The sequence below is a fragment of the Eucalyptus grandis genome, chromosome 6 (genome assembly GCF_016545825.1).
Source record: "Eucalyptus grandis isolate ANBG69807.140 chromosome 6, ASM1654582v1, whole genome shotgun sequence".
In the NCBI taxonomy this organism is placed as follows: domain Eukaryota; kingdom Viridiplantae; phylum Streptophyta; class Magnoliopsida; order Myrtales; family Myrtaceae; genus Eucalyptus; species Eucalyptus grandis.
In genome coordinates, this window is record NC_052617.1 from 3,920,291 (window position 1) to 3,937,535 (window position 17,245).

Here is a 17,245-nt window from a genome sequence, read left to right on the forward strand (position 1 = left end):
TGGAATTGAACGAGCTCTTCTCAAGCGATTGGAATTATGATTTCTTTGATGACTATCGAATTCCATCTCCCTCCTCGCATTTTCCAAATTATTGTTCCTCGCAAGAATCATTGCTCTCTCCTCCTACACACCATCCAGACCAGAACATCTTCTCCGAGCTTCCTCAATATCCACTTAGCATTGAGTCCTTGGCTCACCAGCTCCTTGATTCGCCGATCTCGCCCCGCGGATCGCCAGTTCGTCCTATAGCCCGTGCGACGACGCCCCACTTTTCCCAGTTCAAGAAAGAACACTTCCCTTGTCTGTGATGACGGAGGAAGGAGAGGCCACGTTTCTTCATGCAGATGGTTTTAAGCAGACCATTGGGATGCAGGGAGATTGTAAACCAGAATCGATGGAGTCTCCGAATAATCAGGTTCCAGTATTTTCCGCAGCAGGGCCTAGTGTAGGGGCGAAGAACAATCGGGCTAGAAAGAAGTTGGGGGGACAGCCCTCGAAGAACTTAATGGCTGAGAGGAGGCGAAGGAAGCGGCTCAACGATCGGCTCTCGATGCTCAGATCCATTGTCCCAAAAATCAGCAAGGTGCGTACACATTTTGAGTTCTTTTGGGTCATTATGTGAATGCTGAACTTCTTGTCTTACTGAAAAGTTCTAATTGTGGTTTTGTTCTCATCATGTCATATGCCAGATGGACAGAACTTCAATCCTATGTGACACAATTGACTACATGAAAGAGCTGCTCCAGAAGATCAACCACTTGCAACATGACAGCCAATTCGGTCCCTATCACTTGAACATAATGGACATTATAGAAGACATGAAACCCAATGAGATGTTGGTGAGAAATACACCAAAGGTAAAATTTTACTGAAACTGTGATCAAGGCCCTATAATCAGACTTAATCATTTGTTCATGGAATCTAAGTATATAATTTGGGCCATGTCTTTTCAGTTCAACGTGGAGCGAAGAGACGTGGAGACAAGGATCGAGATCTGCTGTGCCACGAAACCGGGTTTGTTGCTGTCAATGGTGAGCAAATTGGATGCATTGGGCCTTGACATGCAGGAGTGTGTCATTAGCTGCTTCAATGACTTTGCGATGCAAGCTTCTTGCTCAGAGGTACGAAAACCAACGACTATACAAAGTGATGATAGCTTTTTGAGCCTCACGATTTTTCTAGCAGAGTTTTTTTGGTAAAGATTTTTTTTTCTAGCAGAGTTGAAATCATAAAAACCTTAAATTTCTAAATGAGTTCTTGCACCTGTTGGCAATAGGAAATGCAGCAAAGAAATCTCACCAGTACTGGGGATATAAAGCAAGCGCTGTTCAGAAATGCCGGATACGGAGGAAGATGCTTGTAAAGATTTGAAGAGAATTAGAAAGATTCTGATTTTCTAGGCCTTAGATTGAGTTCTGCAAATGGAAGGCTTTTAGTGATTTTGATTTTTTAGCGTGAGCTTTCTTTATTTTCCCTTGCTGAACCGAGCAATGTCTTGAAATTTACTTCATGTGGGATTGAAACGTTGACCATTGGTGGAAAAGTGTTTTTCTTCTTGCTTCAAGTTCATTAGGGCATGTTTGTTTACACTTAAAGCAAAAGCAACACAACAATTCCATTTAAGCAGAAGTACTTAGGCAAAAACAAAAGGAAAATCTAACAAATTATTCAAATTTATGTATTTTTTCGTGTTGATATTCGAGTGTCATGAAAGTTCAATAAGTTTCAAATTATAAAAAAGTCAAAATGCACGAGTCCTATGATTTATATTAATCAAAAAATAAAAGGTAAACATCAATTTGGATGGGTCGTTTTAATTTCATCCATCCAAATCATAGCGAAAGCCAGTTAGGTTGTATTGAAATCTGTTAGCTATGTTTTGCAGCAGAAGAAGAAAGCTCTATAGGAGACTGGAGATAGAAAGCAAGGACAAGTGGTGAGGTCAAGATTTTTCTTTCAGTTCTTCCTTTTCCATATGGTTTTCCTTCCTTAAAGAAGACCGAACCTTCATAAATGGTAGATTAATGTGCTCCCGAATTTCGAGTTTGCTCGTTGTAGTAAATGAAAGATTCGAACTGGTGAAGTGGTTCTTAAGCGATATGTGTGAACTGATATAGCATTGAATGAATCTGGAATATAAAAGTTGAATTTGAATTGCTAAATCTAACAAGAACTATGTGAGACTCACCATTTGTGGCGGTCTAGACATAGCTAGGTACATGTACTTAGTCTGTGATAATGTTTGCATACGATCGTGCATTTTTTTTTTCAAAATGCAATACATACCTAAACGACAAATAGTATGAACTGCGAGCGCTTTGACATCATTTTTCCTTTTCCTTTTCCTGTTCATGGTTAAATGTGCTTGGCGACACATGCTGATACCGCTCATGGATTTATATCTTTCTGTTGGCTTTGGACGGGCCTGTACTTTACACTCCTAGTTACGCGCCAGTGTCTCAAAACAGTAGAACTGAACAGTTCAACAAGCAAAACCTCCTCTAACCTTATGGCGATTTGATGTGTATTACCGGTCACTGACAATATCAGCCAAATAAACCTATCATAATCAAAGTACGAAAAAATTCTATCCTTCCACCTTTAGAAATATGAATTCGACTTTTTTTCCGGTGCTTATAACTTTCACTAAACCATCGATTTTATTTTTCTAGGTAACATTTTAATGACCTAAGAAAGATCTTAAGAAATTACCGACATTTTATAAAATAGCATGCGAATTCCCAATTTTGTACTAACTTACCAGCTTTTATTTTTGCATAACTTTCTAGGGGTGTGCAATGGAAACCGCCCGAACCGGGAACCGGCCGGACCGGACCGGACCAGTCGGTTTCGGGCGGTTCTAGAGGGTCTCGGTCCGGTCTCAGGTTCCTATTTTTGGAACCGGTGATCGGTTGGACCGGTTCTCGGTTTTGAGGTTAGAACCGGACCGACCATATATATTAGTTTCTAAACTAAATTACAATACCCATTACCAGATTCATTTTTCCTCAAAGTTAATCCCCTTTTTTGCGTTTCTCTACACTCTACGATAAGCATCACATCAGCCTTTTCTTTTCTAAATTTTGCAATTCTTATTTTCCTTTTCCTTCTTGAAACCTAAACGGCTAAACCCCTCTCTTTATTGTTTTTAGTTTCTGCTCTAATGTACAGTAACCATCACATCAACTTTCATTTTCCCAAATTTTACAATCCAATTCAACGGCAATTCTCGCTATCTTTCCCTCTCAAAACCATAAGCCCTCCCCCTTGCTCGCTCGATGCCTTGCCCGACGCTCCCAACGCCTCACCAATGGATGGTATTGAACAATGACCAAACTATGTGTTGAATTTTTATTGAGTTTGGATTATGTTTTTCTTTTGTTTTTTGCCTCTCTAATAACATTTATGTTCATGAGAATGAAGGTGAGTGTGTGAAATATGTTTGGAAAGAAAAACTTCTCTGATATTTCAAATGTGTGGATCTTTACCTTATTTTTTTTTGTTTCATAATAGTGCAAGGACATAGAGTATGATACAGGATTTTAATTTTTGTTTCCACAAAGTGGACGTTTATAATTTAATAGGGCGTCACTTTGTTGGTCACAAAGTGAATAAGAAAACTTGACCGAATCATAATCTTGTGCATTACTTTACTAGTAATTACTATTTATTTTTTTATTAAATGAAATGAAAACAAGTGATGGTTCATTGGAACCGACCGGTTGGTCCGGTCCGATTCTCGGTTCCAAGACAGCCGGTCCGGTCCACGGTCTAGAAAAGTGAGAACTGGTCCTCCCGGTCCGGTTCCCGATTCTTGAGTGGAACCGGATCGAACCGGAAACCGATCACCCTATAACTTTCTAACTGTTCAAATTTATTAACATTTACATGATATTACCAACTTAAATTAGGGTGACTTATCAACTTTTATCATAAAGTTACGGACTATTCTTAGGTTTTAACTCTCATTTGAGTTACTTACATTTTCTTTTAATTTACCGACTTTCTTATTAAGTTATCAATTTTTATTTACATTGGTTATTAATTTTTTAAAATTTAGGGAACAAGTTGTTGCATGACCTAGTATTTGTTTTTACATATAGTTTTTAGACCTTATCGACTCTTACCTGTGATCATGGGGAAAAAATCCGTTCCTTAGGGAGTACAGCGGTAAAATCATCCTCAAAATATATCATAGAGCAAGCAATGTATGATAGGAGCTGTCTATACAATTTATATACCAAGTAATATATTAAATTGTAGGTGAGAATTTATAAGAGTACTTTATATTCAACACTGTCCAATATTTTGTTTCAATTGATGCATAGTTACCAAAAAAAGTCTTAAACCTAATTGCACGAGTATCAATCTAGTCTAAAATTTTTAAATTTGGCCAATTTAGTCTTACACCTTTTGACAATATGTTAATGTAGACTTTCTAGCCAATTTTGATGGACAATCACTAATGTGGATGCCGGTAACTTTATGTGGCATGACCAATACTAACATTGATAATATTTTATAATTATTTAACATTATTTTGTTTTTCTTCAATATTTATAGATTTTTTGGTTCTTTACTTTCTTTCCTTTTAGTTTCCATTGAAATATAGCTGACCTTGGCGGGTTTATGGTGAAAAAAAGAGAGAAGAAAATATAAAAAATTAAATAAAATTTAGAGAATTTCAAAAAATTGCAAAATTGTTCACATCGAGTTAGGCATGCCACCTAGAACAACTAGTATCTACGTCGGAATTGTCGGCCACAATTGGTCAAAAGGATTACATTGGCGTATCGTCAAAAGGTTTATGATTGAATTAATCAAATTGAAAATTTTAGAACTAAATTGATATCCATACAATAAGTTTATGGTTTTTTTGGTAATTTTCCTCAAAAGTTGGTGTTGGTGTACCTAAAATTGGGCCCGCTTGGTTCGGCTTTTGGGGAATGCATTTGCCAAAATGCAAATACCTTTGGGTGAATGTGGTTTTCCAAAATGCAAATATCGTTTGGTAAAATTTGCATTTGTAAATGACTTTTATTAAATTAAAAAAAAAACATTTGTATTTTTTTTGAAGTTCGGCCATCGGACCGCTGGATCTGGCAACCGGATGGCCGGATTTGGCGGCACGACCCCGGCAACGATCGCCTGGGGTCGCGCGACCCAGCGTCACCCGAGGTCCGACAACAATCGTCGGGCCGGGTGACCCTCGTGCAATGGTCGTCGGCGCCTTGGCTGGAGGTCGCGCCTCCGATAAGTTTCTTCATGCAATGGTGTGCGGTGGTTTTGGAGAAGATGAACAGTACCGATATTTGCATTCCAAAGATATAACTTCCCAAAGTACCTCCGGAGCTATATTAGGCTAAAGGTTCTTAGAGCCACTTGAAAATGCAATTGCATCTCACCAAAGTCACCCAAAAAAACAAACCAAATACCTTTGCATTTGGCCAAGGGACTTTAGAGTCCCAAAGGGCTTTCCAAATGCTCAACCAAACAGGGCCATTATCCTATATCATGTGCCTATATGCCCTGTCTAAACGTTTAGTCCCTAACCGGTCTTATTTTCCCTAAATTAGCTCTTCAATGTTTCTTTTTGTGCATGTTACTCCTCAAAAGTCTCCTGTCGCAAACCCTAAAATGTTGATCGCGAATAGGTGATGACCATCAAATTTATGTACTAAAACCTCTAAAGCAGGAAAGAAGTTGAGACAATTCTCAGTAAGAAATCTCAAGAGTCTTTAGGTTTGTTTGCACTGGAGTTGTAGGACAAGCCAAAATTTCTCTGTAAGGCAGCCCGTCTATACCCCTAATCGTAATAAGGCAATACCTAAGGCCAAAATGAGACTTGATATAAGAAAGTCGAAAAACTTAGCGATGGCAATGAAGTATTGCAGTGATCAAAATTTACAATTTGATTGTATGACCTAAATTGATCCGGGCTCCAAATGTGAACCCTTATGGACTAAAGCTGAGCCGGAAAACTCATTGGTTTGATTGATATTGCCATTCATTTCTTACCTACTTATTTTTGTTTAAATTGTGCATCAAACGTGGCACTACATCTATATATTCGACCAAACCAAACGGAAATAAAAAACATTGAACTAGAATCAGGTTTCTTTAAACAAATGGTAGGCGAAAACCGAAAAACTATAGTAATTTTTTACGCAAACCCGATTTAATCGCATGCCATCCCATTCGATTTGACCTTGTTTTATTCTGGTTGTGTTCTTCTTATTCATTTATGATTTGAGAAAGCTCCCTCCTGAAGAGATTTGATGAACAGAACAGAAAGTGGAAACGAGAGGGAGAAAAATGAAAAACAATGCAGAGAGAAAGTGTATTCTTATTCAATGAGTGCTCGCTTACATCAAAAAAACTTGTCCCCATTTATTCTTCCTCATCAGTTTTATATCAACCGGAGAATGACAACAGAATGAAAAACAACTAGCTAACGTAACAACTAAGGGTGCGTTTGTTTGCGTTTTTATTTAAAAATTGTTCCAGGAAATAAATAAAAAAGTGTTTCATTCCTGGGAACAATTTTTGAACAAAAACGCGTTTGGTAAACTTGTTCCGAAATAAAAAATAAACAAAAACACGTTTAGTAAATTTGTATAATTTTTTTATTTCTTTTATTTTTCTATTTTTTTTTTTTTTTTTCCTTTTTTCTTTTTTCTTTTTCCTTTTTCTTTTTTCTTCTTTTGGCGGTCACCGGCCTCGGCCATGGCCGGCGACCGGCCGACGAGGGCCGGCCGCGGCACCCAGCCACGGCGAGGCTCGCCGGCCCCCGCCGGGTCACCGCTGGGCGACGCCGACTCGCCTGAGATCCGGCGAGGCCGAGGCTCGCCGACCACCGGGCGAGCTCGGCCTCGCCGGATGGCGAGATCGAGCTCGCCCGGGCCGGCGCGAGGTTGGCCTCGCCGGATCTCGGGCGAGCTCGCTAGCCAAGGCGAGGCCGACCTCGCCCGGGCCTACGGCGAGCCTCGCCTCGCCGGGGGACGGCGAGCCTCGCCATGGCCGGGCGAGGCCACCGGCCCTCGTCGGCCGGCCGCCGGCCATGGCCGAGGCCGGTGACCGGCGAAAGAAAAAGAAGAAGAAAATAAGAAGAAAATAAAATGTGTTTCTCAAATGTGTTTTAAATAAGAAACAAAAATTTTGTGTTTCTTATTTTTGTTTTTTTTGTTCTGGGAACAAAAGAACAAAAAGGAACAGAAACGCACCCAAACGCGTTTGTTTTTTTGTTCCCAGAACAAAAACAGAAAAATGTTTAAAAACAAAAAAAAAAAGAAACACAACCAAACAGGCCCTAACTAACTGAAGCAAAAGAAGAGAAAGTTTGACTTTACAAACTTAAAACTGAATACTAATTCCTCAATGGTAAATCAGTTTTAACTGAATATTGATTCCTCAATGGTAAATCAGTTTTACATGTGCTATAATCTCTGTTGTTGCTTTCTTTCTTTCCTTTATTTTCGTTAGCTTCTTTCCTTCCTTTGTTCTCGACGCTTTCTCTTTTTCCTTTGTACTTGATAGCACTTACTGGTTTTCCATTAGCTTCGCCTTCTTTCTTTCCTCTGTTCTCAAAGTCTTCTTTCTTTTCTCTGTTCTTGACATCACTAGTACTTTGTGTAGTTCTCTTAACATATGAGGCTTGAATGTGACTTCAATCTATTGCAGATTCATCGTCTTTTAATAGAGAACAAAGTTGATTTGTACTCTCAGGAAAATGGCTCTGATACCAAGAAGAGATTTGATGAACATAACAGAAAGTGTAAACGAGAGGGAGAAAAATGAAACCTCCAACCAACGCGTGATTCATCCTCACAGAGAAAATCGTAGTCAAATTCCGGATGTCGGTCATGATTAGGAAATCTCAGTTTCCTGTCTCTCTGGCCTCTAATCGAGTAGGGTGTTCCTTGGATCTTCTCTCCACACTCTGGTCGATAGCTTCGACGTCTCCTGATGAATTTCGAGGGGGCGATTTGAGAGATTTAGGAAATTCCCCATATCTCCCTCTATTGTTTATATACCTCATAAATTATAACTATTATTGTGAATCCAGGAAAATGGTGGTCTGAATATACATCTCTTTGCGCTAACTAGTTGCCTTCCTTCTGGTGTATAGATACCGCTGAATGCACGAAATTCATGCATTCTCTCTTTCGATTAATTCATCTGCCTATTTGTGATTGACGACTCTGATGAAATGCCTATATCCTAATCTCGGAAAATAAAAATAAAAATGAGACTCCTTTTGCATTGCATATATATGAGGATGCTATGCATGTGTCATTGTAATGGGTTCTGTTACAGATATTTAGAATATGTCATTTGATTCTCCACATCTCTCGTGATTGTTTATATGTTTCTTTTGATTGTGCATATGCCCGATTGGTTACCATTGATGTTTCATTATCATGTTACTTTGTATAGTAATTCAATAAAGCATATGAATAAGTAAACTTATATAAATACACGAATCTCTCAATTCTTTCATTTGCATTTTTTCTCATCTTTTTTCTCCCATTAACTGGTTTCCAATATCAAGAATTTATTTTCCTCTTCACCCCTATCAATGAGCTGATAAGTGGAGAAGGAACGCTGATGTTGTTGCACCTGCGCATTGACTTTCTTTATGGGGAAAGGTTAAAGGTAACTTCTTGTTGCGGCTAAATTCCTTGGAAAGCCATGTCTTAGACTCTGATTTTTTCGTTTTTTTGGTTGGAAATTCGGCTTCCTTTCATTTAGTGAAATTTCCAAGGATACAACATTTTCGCTTCGCAACATAGTAACTCGAAAGGGCTGAAGGGAGGAGGGAGATCTCGTTTGAAGGTAGGGCCTCTTTTCGTTGGGCCTTTATTACAGCCCGGTCCATAAATTTCGTCCGCCCATTTTCTTTACCGATGAAAAGTAACTTTTGAGGGAACATCGGATGATACAAAAATTCTAATCGAAGAAGAGAACAATATAATAATGCCCGGAAAGCATTCCATCAAGGTCGAATCAAATGTACCCCAAATTATTTTTGATGAAACATCCCGGGATACAAAATATTCTAGTCGAATAAGAGAACAATATAATAATGCATGGAAAGCATTCCATAAAGGCCAAATCAAATGTACCCAAAATAACTTTTGATGGAACGTCCCAAGATACAAAAAAATCTAGTCGAATGTGTCACTCTTATGAGTTATTAAGGAAACAATATAATAATGCATGGGAGATTGATAATTATGATAGCTTAAATTGGCATTTGACGCACATTAGACCATTCTTTTTAACTCGATCCAAAGTCGACGGCTCATATCAGAATTAGTAGGCCCAAGCAAAATCGCTCCTCTTCCTTTTCTCCTCCTCGACTCAATTCCAAAAGGCAGATGAGTTGACATCAAATCGGAGTTCGAAGTTTTTCTTATTCAAAAATCCCAATCATATTAGAATCCGTGACTTAGTCAAGTCCGATAACACATAGAATCACGTAATCTACTCCCAACACAACCCGGTTATACCCGTTCATTCGCAACATGCACCACAACCAATCTCCGAATCTCTATATTCCAACTTTAGAACCCGCACTTCTCATTGGATGGCGCGTGCACGCATTACCGTACAATTGAAAGGCATCCAGCCTATTTCTTCTTTTCCAGGACAACCGGCTCTGGCCAACCCCTGGGCAGGAACATTAGCATAAGAATGGTACCCGGCATATCCGAACGGGAATGGCGAACGAAGTATCCGCATCGGGGAAAAGCTCGGGAGAGGAGAGCATGATGCGCCGAATATTCCCCCCCCGCTGTCGAAAAGTCTCCCGCCACGTGAGACTTTCGAATCCCTCCACAACAGCTCGGACACGTGTCGTCCCGGCCGCGGGCCGACGGGAGGCCCGCCACGTGGCCCTCTGGATGACGGGATTCGGTTACGACTTCTGGCCGGCACGCCATGGAAATTGGGAAGTTAATGGTTGGTCGGTCGGTCGGCAAGCCGATACGCCGCCTGTCGACTGGGATTTGCCCGTCCTTCGAGTTTGAATTTTCTTTTTCTTCCCCACCGAATAATACGTCAAAAAAAAAAAAAAAAAGGAACGGAAAATTTAGTTAGCAATTTCGAGGTGCGCGGAATCGGGGCGGGTTGGAGGGGTTGAGTTCGCACCCGGCGCACGCAAAGGCCACGACTATGGTGATTCACTGTTGTGCGCCGCCTGGCGGGTGTACAAGTAACGGCCTTTCCTCCTCCTCCTCGTCGCTGTCATTATTACGCCCCGCCGCCTCCGTACGTAGTAGCCGTTCTCCCTCCTCGCTCGTCCTCCCTCTCCCTCGCGATCTCTCCGTTTCGCAGCCGCCGCCGCAGCCCCAGCCGCGTCGACGCCGCCGTCGCCTCGACCTCCTCCCGCCGCCGCCATCCGCTCTTCTCTCCGCCTCGTTCTTCCGGTAATCCGTTTCGGCTGCGAATCTTGTCGTTTCGACTCCTTCTTGTGTTTCGCGTTTCCGCGGTTGCTGTTTGATTGGTTGGTGACGGATTGCGCGTGTGATTCGATCCGTTTCGCACTGAGAGATCTTTGATCTTCCGACGATTTTTCGTCGCTCGGATTTTGCGGTTCGGTTGCGGGTCGGTGTGTTTGAGTTTGGATTTAGGTAGCGAATGTGCTTGCGCGAGACGGATCACGTTTCGGCTTTCTTGAGATGCTGCGGCGCATTGTGACTATTATCGAAATGGATTCGGCGTTCTTCAGATTTCGGAATATTTGTCCTCTTTTTGCGTGACGATGATGGTGTGATCTGGGATGCGATTGCGAAGGACTCGTCGGTTAATCGATGATGCTGCTTATTTGATACCTACAGCTGAAATTTGGATGATCGTCATTTTCGCCCGATGGAACTGACTCTGTGGGTGCTCCGTTTTTTCTTTGGTTACAGACATGGATTCTGCAGTGACAGGGCTATATCCATTACACCGTTGCAAGACACTCCACCTGGTACGCAGCGTTGCCCTGTTTTGGGTTTCTTTATGCGTGTGTAAAAGCAGATTCATAGGCGTTAAGAATTTCGGTTCTGACTGGACAATACATGCAGGTTAGGCATGCACAAGGAATTCATAATGTGGAAGGAGAAAAGAATCACGACGCCTATCTGTCATATGATCTCTTTGATGCTCACCTCACCCCTCTCGGCTGGCAGCAGGTGGTCACTTTTTCTCATGTTCCGAGCGGAATTTCTCTTTAAGATCGCATTTTATTGGTTTTCTCATTAGGAATGGAGTTGCTCCCGTGGATTTGACAGCTGAATATTCTCATTATAAGAACTTGATTAAAAACTAGGTGGGCTTGTATAGAATTTTAATAAATAGACGGGGCGACAATGACATAGCCAATTGAAGTTGTTGCGAAAACTGAGAAGTCTTTGCTGTTCTTGTTCTTGTTATAATGCCTAGAAGTCTACATTTATGTATATAATTTTTGAACTTCAGCAGATCTATTAGAAAAATTTTAAGGCATTTGTTTCTTGCTTTTTCTTTTTTTTAATGCGGTTTGTTTGGACTGGTTTACTTTCTAATGATCTCTTCATGCGGTGATAGGTGAGTAACCTGCGCAAGCATGTCCAAGCACACGGACTTTCGAAGAAGATTGATCTTGTAATTGCATCCCCTCTGTTGAGGTACTCGGCTTCAAATTTGTTTGTTGCTTTATCTTTTCATGTGTTCTTACAGATTGCATTGTCTTCAATTTGATTGATTATCAATTGGCAGCTTAGATTGTTAAGGATATAAGTTGTTTTGTTACACATAGCTGCTTTACTCATTTAAGCCTTCATAAGTTCATAGAACTTTGATATAAAGTCCTAAAAATTGGTTGCTAGAGGCACCTGAGACATGAGGTCCTCTGTGATGAATGATTGCATTTGAACTTGCAATGAGACAACTTCATCTACAGCATAAGAGAAGAGAGTAAGTGAGATAAATTTCGGATGGTGTATCCTTTCTCATTTGATGGAGAACGGGCCAATGGGCAAGGTGTATATTCCATTTGTCAAGATAACTACAATAAACTATATCATTTTCTAGTAACTTAAATTTTAGTATTAAATGGTTGCATACTCAGTTCAACATATATCTTAATGAGTTTTCATTCTTTATATGTTATGGGTTTTAATCATTCTTTTGTCCACATGTTTCGGGTCCGCAAACTTTAAGTTTAACTTGTCATTCTCCTAGCCTTTGCATGAGGAGCATGCTGTTGTACAAAATTTGGACTTGAAGTTCGTTCAAGTGCTGTTTTTACACTTTTTATGTGATCACTTGCAGAACTATGCAAACAGCTGTTGGAGTTTTTGGCAGGGAAGGCTACACAGATGGAATAGGTGCACCTCCTTTGATGGTTGCAAATGCTGGGAATAGCGATCATCCTGCTATTTCAAGTCTCAACTGCCCACCATTTATTGCCATAGAACTTTGTCGAGAACATTTAGTAAGTGAATACTATGGGAATAAAAAATCATTCACAAAATCCTGAATATTGATTTGTTTTTCAGAATCGGGAAGCATTTTGTGTGGAAATTCCGCTATGGTAACTTTTGTCCGTGGAAAATGTTGGTAGTTTTCATTTCTTCTTGCTGTACCCTTTTTTGAATGGATGCAGTTGAATTTGGAATGGGGCCATCCACTTTACAGATTGTATCGCATTCTGTTCACAGCTTACAATCTTTACTCTATTGACTATAATATGCACAAGTATCTGTATTGGACAAGGATTGCGAGACATAAGAAAAAGAATTTGCCTTTGTCCTTGACTGGTATGATAATTTGTGAACTTCAAAGTGGATATCAAGTGGAAGTACAGCTGTCTATACCACTGGCTTTATAAGGGTCATACTTCAGAGTATTTGTTTCTCCTTGATTTGAGATTGAGGGATTCTTTCTTGTAGTTACCTTAGTAAGTATGAATGAAGCTAGAAAGCTGGCACTTATTAGGAAGAGTTCTGATTCTTGTTTAGCAAATTGACTGATCTTGCTTTAGTTTAAATTTAGTTCTCAACCTAAGGACTTCTTATCTTGTTAAGGATGACCAAACGTTACATATTTATTGTTGTAGAAGGATCAGTTTCTTCATGTTGCACAGGTTCCTCCTTTTAGCAGTTAGAATGGTGGATGCCACAATACATCATTCAACTTTTGCCAATTTTTATTTGTGCAGCTGAAATTCAGTTTCTATTATGGCTATCATTTTACAAATCATTCGACTGCTACCACTCTCTTTGTATTACATTTCAATTTCGACGAAAATGGACATGTTAGCACAAGTGGATGACCTAACATGACATGGCATGATGGTAACCTCACATGGTGAACTGATTTTCGCTTGAGCACCATAATCCATAAGATTGGTCACAGATCTTGTACCATGGATCATGCTATCTTGTTGAAAAATGTCCCATCTAGCTTGTTGTGTCATGTATTTAATAATTTAGATATTTTGTCAAATGGAGTTTGCATATTAGCATAATATATCTCGTTCTATTGAAAATGGTGACCAACTGGAAACAGAGTAGTGATAATTGCATGACTTTGCAAAGTATAGTGGTAATACCCCAAGCCGAATGATCTCTCATATAATTAGCCTCCATTTAAAAGTTATTGCAAGACAAAGATGCAGACATTTTTGCTACTAGTAATTGTAGAATTTCTCTCTTTCCTGGTATTTTGTGGATCCTCTTGTATTGGTATTGAACATTCCTTGCAATGTTTCATGTTGCTAAAAATTTACATTTTGGTCCATAGGAGTTCATCCTTGTGACAAAAGACGAAGCATTAGCGAGTATCGGCCGCTCTTTCCTGCAATTGATTTTTCATTGGCAAGTGCTTCATTTCTTAAAATGTTTTTATTGGGCATTTGCTTTGGAAGTCTCAACATTAGCAAATCTCAGTAATTTAACTTTGATATTCACTTTTCTTTAGATTGAGAATGAAGATGACGTCTTGTGGATGCCTGATGTTAGAGAAGAGGATGAGGAAGTTGCTGTTCGAGGAATGAAGTTCTTGAACTGGTACTTCATAACTTCCTACTAAGTGCTTTAGAATATAAACCACAATGCAAAATAGACTTGCAACTTGTATGATCTTGGTAGAAAATAGCTGAAAAGCTATGTAAATAGTAAAAATCTGGAATGAGCCATTTGATTCTGCATCTCAAGGTTTTGATTTATCTTCAGGTTGTGGACACGGGAAGAGAAGGAGATTGCAATTGTTACCCACAGTGGATTCTTGTTTCATACCCTCAATCGTCATTCATCGATCAAGAGCGAAATGTGCAAGCAGTGAGTATCTCCTAGTTCATGTTTGGTCGATTGGTTCTAGTCAATGGTTTGATTAATCTAATTACGATTGGGAGCGCAGAAATGTTTGTGTTCTGACCGACTTGTTTTTCAAATTATTTACATTTGGTCCTTCATGTTGTCTTCCTTCTGAATATATTTCTAATGAGTGAATGACATGAAATTAAGATCGTTCCTGAAAAGCACTCTGAAGATTTTATGATATGCTAAATTTTTAAGCAGTATACACATTAGCAGTGACCACTTTTTAATCCACTGTGGATTGTGTTGCTCGATATCATACCACAACCGTTTGTTAAGCAGAAAAAACTTGATTGTAGGTGGGTGATGCCCATCAGTCAATAGGGAAAGCTGGATCTCTATCTTCTCTACATATTATCTTTGGTTTTGATAATGAAGTTTTGCACAATCATTTTTCCACCTATGCTGATTGCCAACAAACTCCCACCTTCAGTTCTTTCGGTCTTGCTTCATGTTCGCATTAAGTAATGTATCAATTTATAATCCAAGACAGATAATTGAGTTAATAGGAATTGATGAATAAATATGCATTGGCGTTGTCCATGTACATGGTATTATTAGGCTCTACACAGATATTTATTGCTTCACTAAAATGCCATAACATAGCTTTTCTCTTTTTTCTTATTGGAACTTTCCAAACCTATAACCTGTGTAGCAACAACCACTACCAGTTCTGATGGTGGTACTTCTAGCAGATTAGGCTGATGAAAATGATGATATGGTTGTGACAAATGAACCTGGTTGGTAAACTGCACATGCATCGGAGTTGATATCATGTAGCACTTTGTTTTTAGGAAGGTGGGAGCTTTTACGTTGCGGACTGAACATATTTTTTCTGTGGTTGCAGCTTTGCAAACTGTGAACTCCGTTCAGTTGTCATCGTGGATAAAGGGTAAGCATGATATGCTCAAAGCATACTAGCATACTATTAGATATTTCTTGAAACATATACACAGGTCCCTCCTTGATTCTGTTCGCTGGTTGCAGGATGACCGGATCAGATGCCGCAAAGACTGACTATCCAGGCAAAATTCCTAATGGACTTGATCTTCCAAGTGATGTTGCCAAGGACAAGCACTAAAGGAAGGTCTATGAAGGCACCGAATGGTCTAATTGGTCTCCCATACTCTTGATTCAATTAATGATTGAGGTGTGCAGCTTGACACCTACTATTTTTGGTGGGGAAGCAGTTACAGCATCACACCATTGACTCTGAACTTGTAAGCTCTGCTAGGTAGCTTCAAAGTCCATTCTTTTGGAAATCAGGTACAATATGGAGCCAGTGAAATTAGGTGCCAATTCATTACAACAATAAAAGGACACAACAGTTAGGTGCCAATTCGAACTAATGAATGACACTACTACTACCTCAGTTTTGTCATATTTGGTTATCTTTTTTTAGAATTATAAAAAGGTCCATGTATCTAATATAATTTTTGCTTTTTTTTTTAAAGTTCCATAAGCGCCATATATTCGGTTAAATCAATATTATCATGCTAAGAAATGTCCCTAACTGTAAAAATTGATGTTGAATTTCTGAAATATTGATTAAATATTTCATGAGAAAATTCAATGTGGCGTACATATTCGCTCTCGTGTGCTTGAAAATCTAGAGGACTAGTATTGCAATACATATAACCGGTGTGAAAGTGGCACTCAAGAGGCTTATAGCCAGTGGTATGGACGAGCATTTGGCACTCTTTTGAAGCAATCTAGATCCACACAAAAGTTGCAATTGATGATTGTGTGATCACCCTTATAACACCGGCACAAAATTTTCTTATATGGCAACCAGCATCGTTTGAAATCAGGAATATCCAACAGCATCTCATTCTTTGAAGGACTTCGATATGAGACCATACACAAAAAAGCCAACACAGCACATAAAACATAATGGATAGTTGCAGCAAGTAGCGATGTACTTGAGGCCCAATTCATATTTGGGGTCCCTATCATATGCCTACTTTTTTTTTTTTTTTGGTCGGTATCATATGCCTACTTGACTGTTTAAAAAGTGAGATACGAATGAAAACATGTCGTCGTTCCTTCACCCTAGAACAAGAAAACAAAAGCATATGCAGTTGATTAGGATGGGGGGATTGTTGTCCTGTTCGGATTGAACATTCTCTTAATTTGTTTGGTATAGTTATGGTTATATTGCGACGTCGCTGTGCGGTTAAGAGCGGCCACTGGATCATACGTGTTTTAAGATGCACTACCTCGAATGTGTGCAGCGTAGCTTCCTGCAAGTTGCGGTAAGCTACAAAAGTTGTGGGGATGTTGTAGGTGTGAAGAATTCACCAAATGCTTCGTACATATAGGAACATTTCTTTTTGCAATTGTAACTGCCCCTCAAAAAGTTGTATCAAACAGGCTGTCAGTCAACTACTATCATTAACCACTGGGGGTTCGCCCCAGTGGCCACCCTTCCAACATGGAAGGGGGAGGTGAGGAGTTCAAATCCCCACCTTCTCAGGGGGGATGGGGGTAGGGACGCGTAAGTTTCGAGCGTGGGTTGCGACTCCCACGCCCTGCAAGAGACAGGGCACAAAGTCTGCGAGTGAGTGTAGAGTAGGAATAGAGTAGGACTGACAAAAAAAAAAAAAAAACTACTATCATTATAAATAGAAGAAATAGATAAGCATATACTTACATGCTTTTGTTTAATTATATCAAATATGACGGATAAAGAACTTTACGACTATTGTCTTTATGAATTCTTACCAATATAAACTTTGATAATATTCAAGAAAAAAATCCAGATATTGACGAATATTATCGCGTTACCTTGAAATTTTGTTCATTTGCTGGACCCTTGAGAGATGAGAAAATGATAAAACTTAGGTTCTTTGTATCGGCAACGTATATCGATGCATAAAACAATTTGTCCCGGTACA

At 39.6% G+C, this 17,245-nt stretch overlaps 2 protein-coding genes across 2 annotated transcripts; both read left to right on the forward strand.

Annotated features, from left to right (window-relative positions):
- The first annotated feature begins 230 nt into the window (after positions 1 to 230).
- On the forward strand, positions 231 to 1,564 carry LOC120294797 (transcription factor bHLH93-like). The gene is made up of 4 exons (XM_039315326.1): positions 231 to 583; positions 690 to 857; positions 954 to 1,121; positions 1,277 to 1,564. The coding sequence occupies exons 1-4, from the start codon at positions 308 to 310 to the stop codon at positions 1,361 to 1,363; spliced, it is 699 nt and encodes a 232-aa protein (XP_039171260.1). The 5' UTR covers positions 231 to 307; the 3' UTR covers positions 1,364 to 1,564.
- Positions 1,565 to 9,984: 8,420 nt separating this feature from the next.
- Positions 9,985 to 15,776, forward strand: LOC104429403 (phosphoglycerate mutase-like protein 1). Its single transcript, XM_039314778.1, has 10 exons — positions 9,985 to 10,430; positions 10,917 to 10,975; positions 11,073 to 11,180; positions 11,575 to 11,654; positions 12,301 to 12,467; positions 13,777 to 13,847; positions 13,951 to 14,039; positions 14,205 to 14,309; positions 15,196 to 15,240; positions 15,336 to 15,776. The coding sequence occupies exons 2-10, from the start codon at positions 10,919 to 10,921 to the stop codon at positions 15,427 to 15,429; spliced, it is 816 nt and encodes a 271-aa protein (XP_039170712.1). The 5' UTR covers positions 9,985 to 10,430; positions 10,917 to 10,918; the 3' UTR covers positions 15,430 to 15,776.
- Positions 15,777 to 17,245: the final 1,469 nt, after the last annotated feature.

Excerpts from the sequence above, each read along its gene's own strand:
- LOC120294797 (XM_039315326.1), top strand. The coding sequence starts at position 308 with ATGACGGAGGAAGGAGAGGCCACGTTTCTTCATGCAGATGGTTTTAAG. Across the intron at positions 858-953 it reads TGGTGAGAAATACACCAAAG|TTCAACGTGGAGCGAAGAGA; the intron begins GTAAAATTTTAC and ends ATGTCTTTTCAG. Across the intron at positions 1,122-1,276 it reads TGCAAGCTTCTTGCTCAGAG|GAAATGCAGCAAAGAAATCT; the intron begins GTACGAAAACCA and ends TGTTGGCAATAG.
- LOC104429403 (XM_039314778.1), top strand. The coding sequence starts at position 10,919 with ATGGATTCTGCAGTGACAGGGCTATATCCATTACACCGTTGCAAGACA. Across the intron at positions 11,181-11,574 it reads CCCCTCTCGGCTGGCAGCAG|GTGAGTAACCTGCGCAAGCA; the intron begins GTGGTCACTTTT and ends ATGCGGTGATAG. Across the intron at positions 14,040-14,204 it reads GGAATGAAGTTCTTGAACTG|GTTGTGGACACGGGAAGAGA; the intron begins GTACTTCATAAC and ends ATTTATCTTCAG.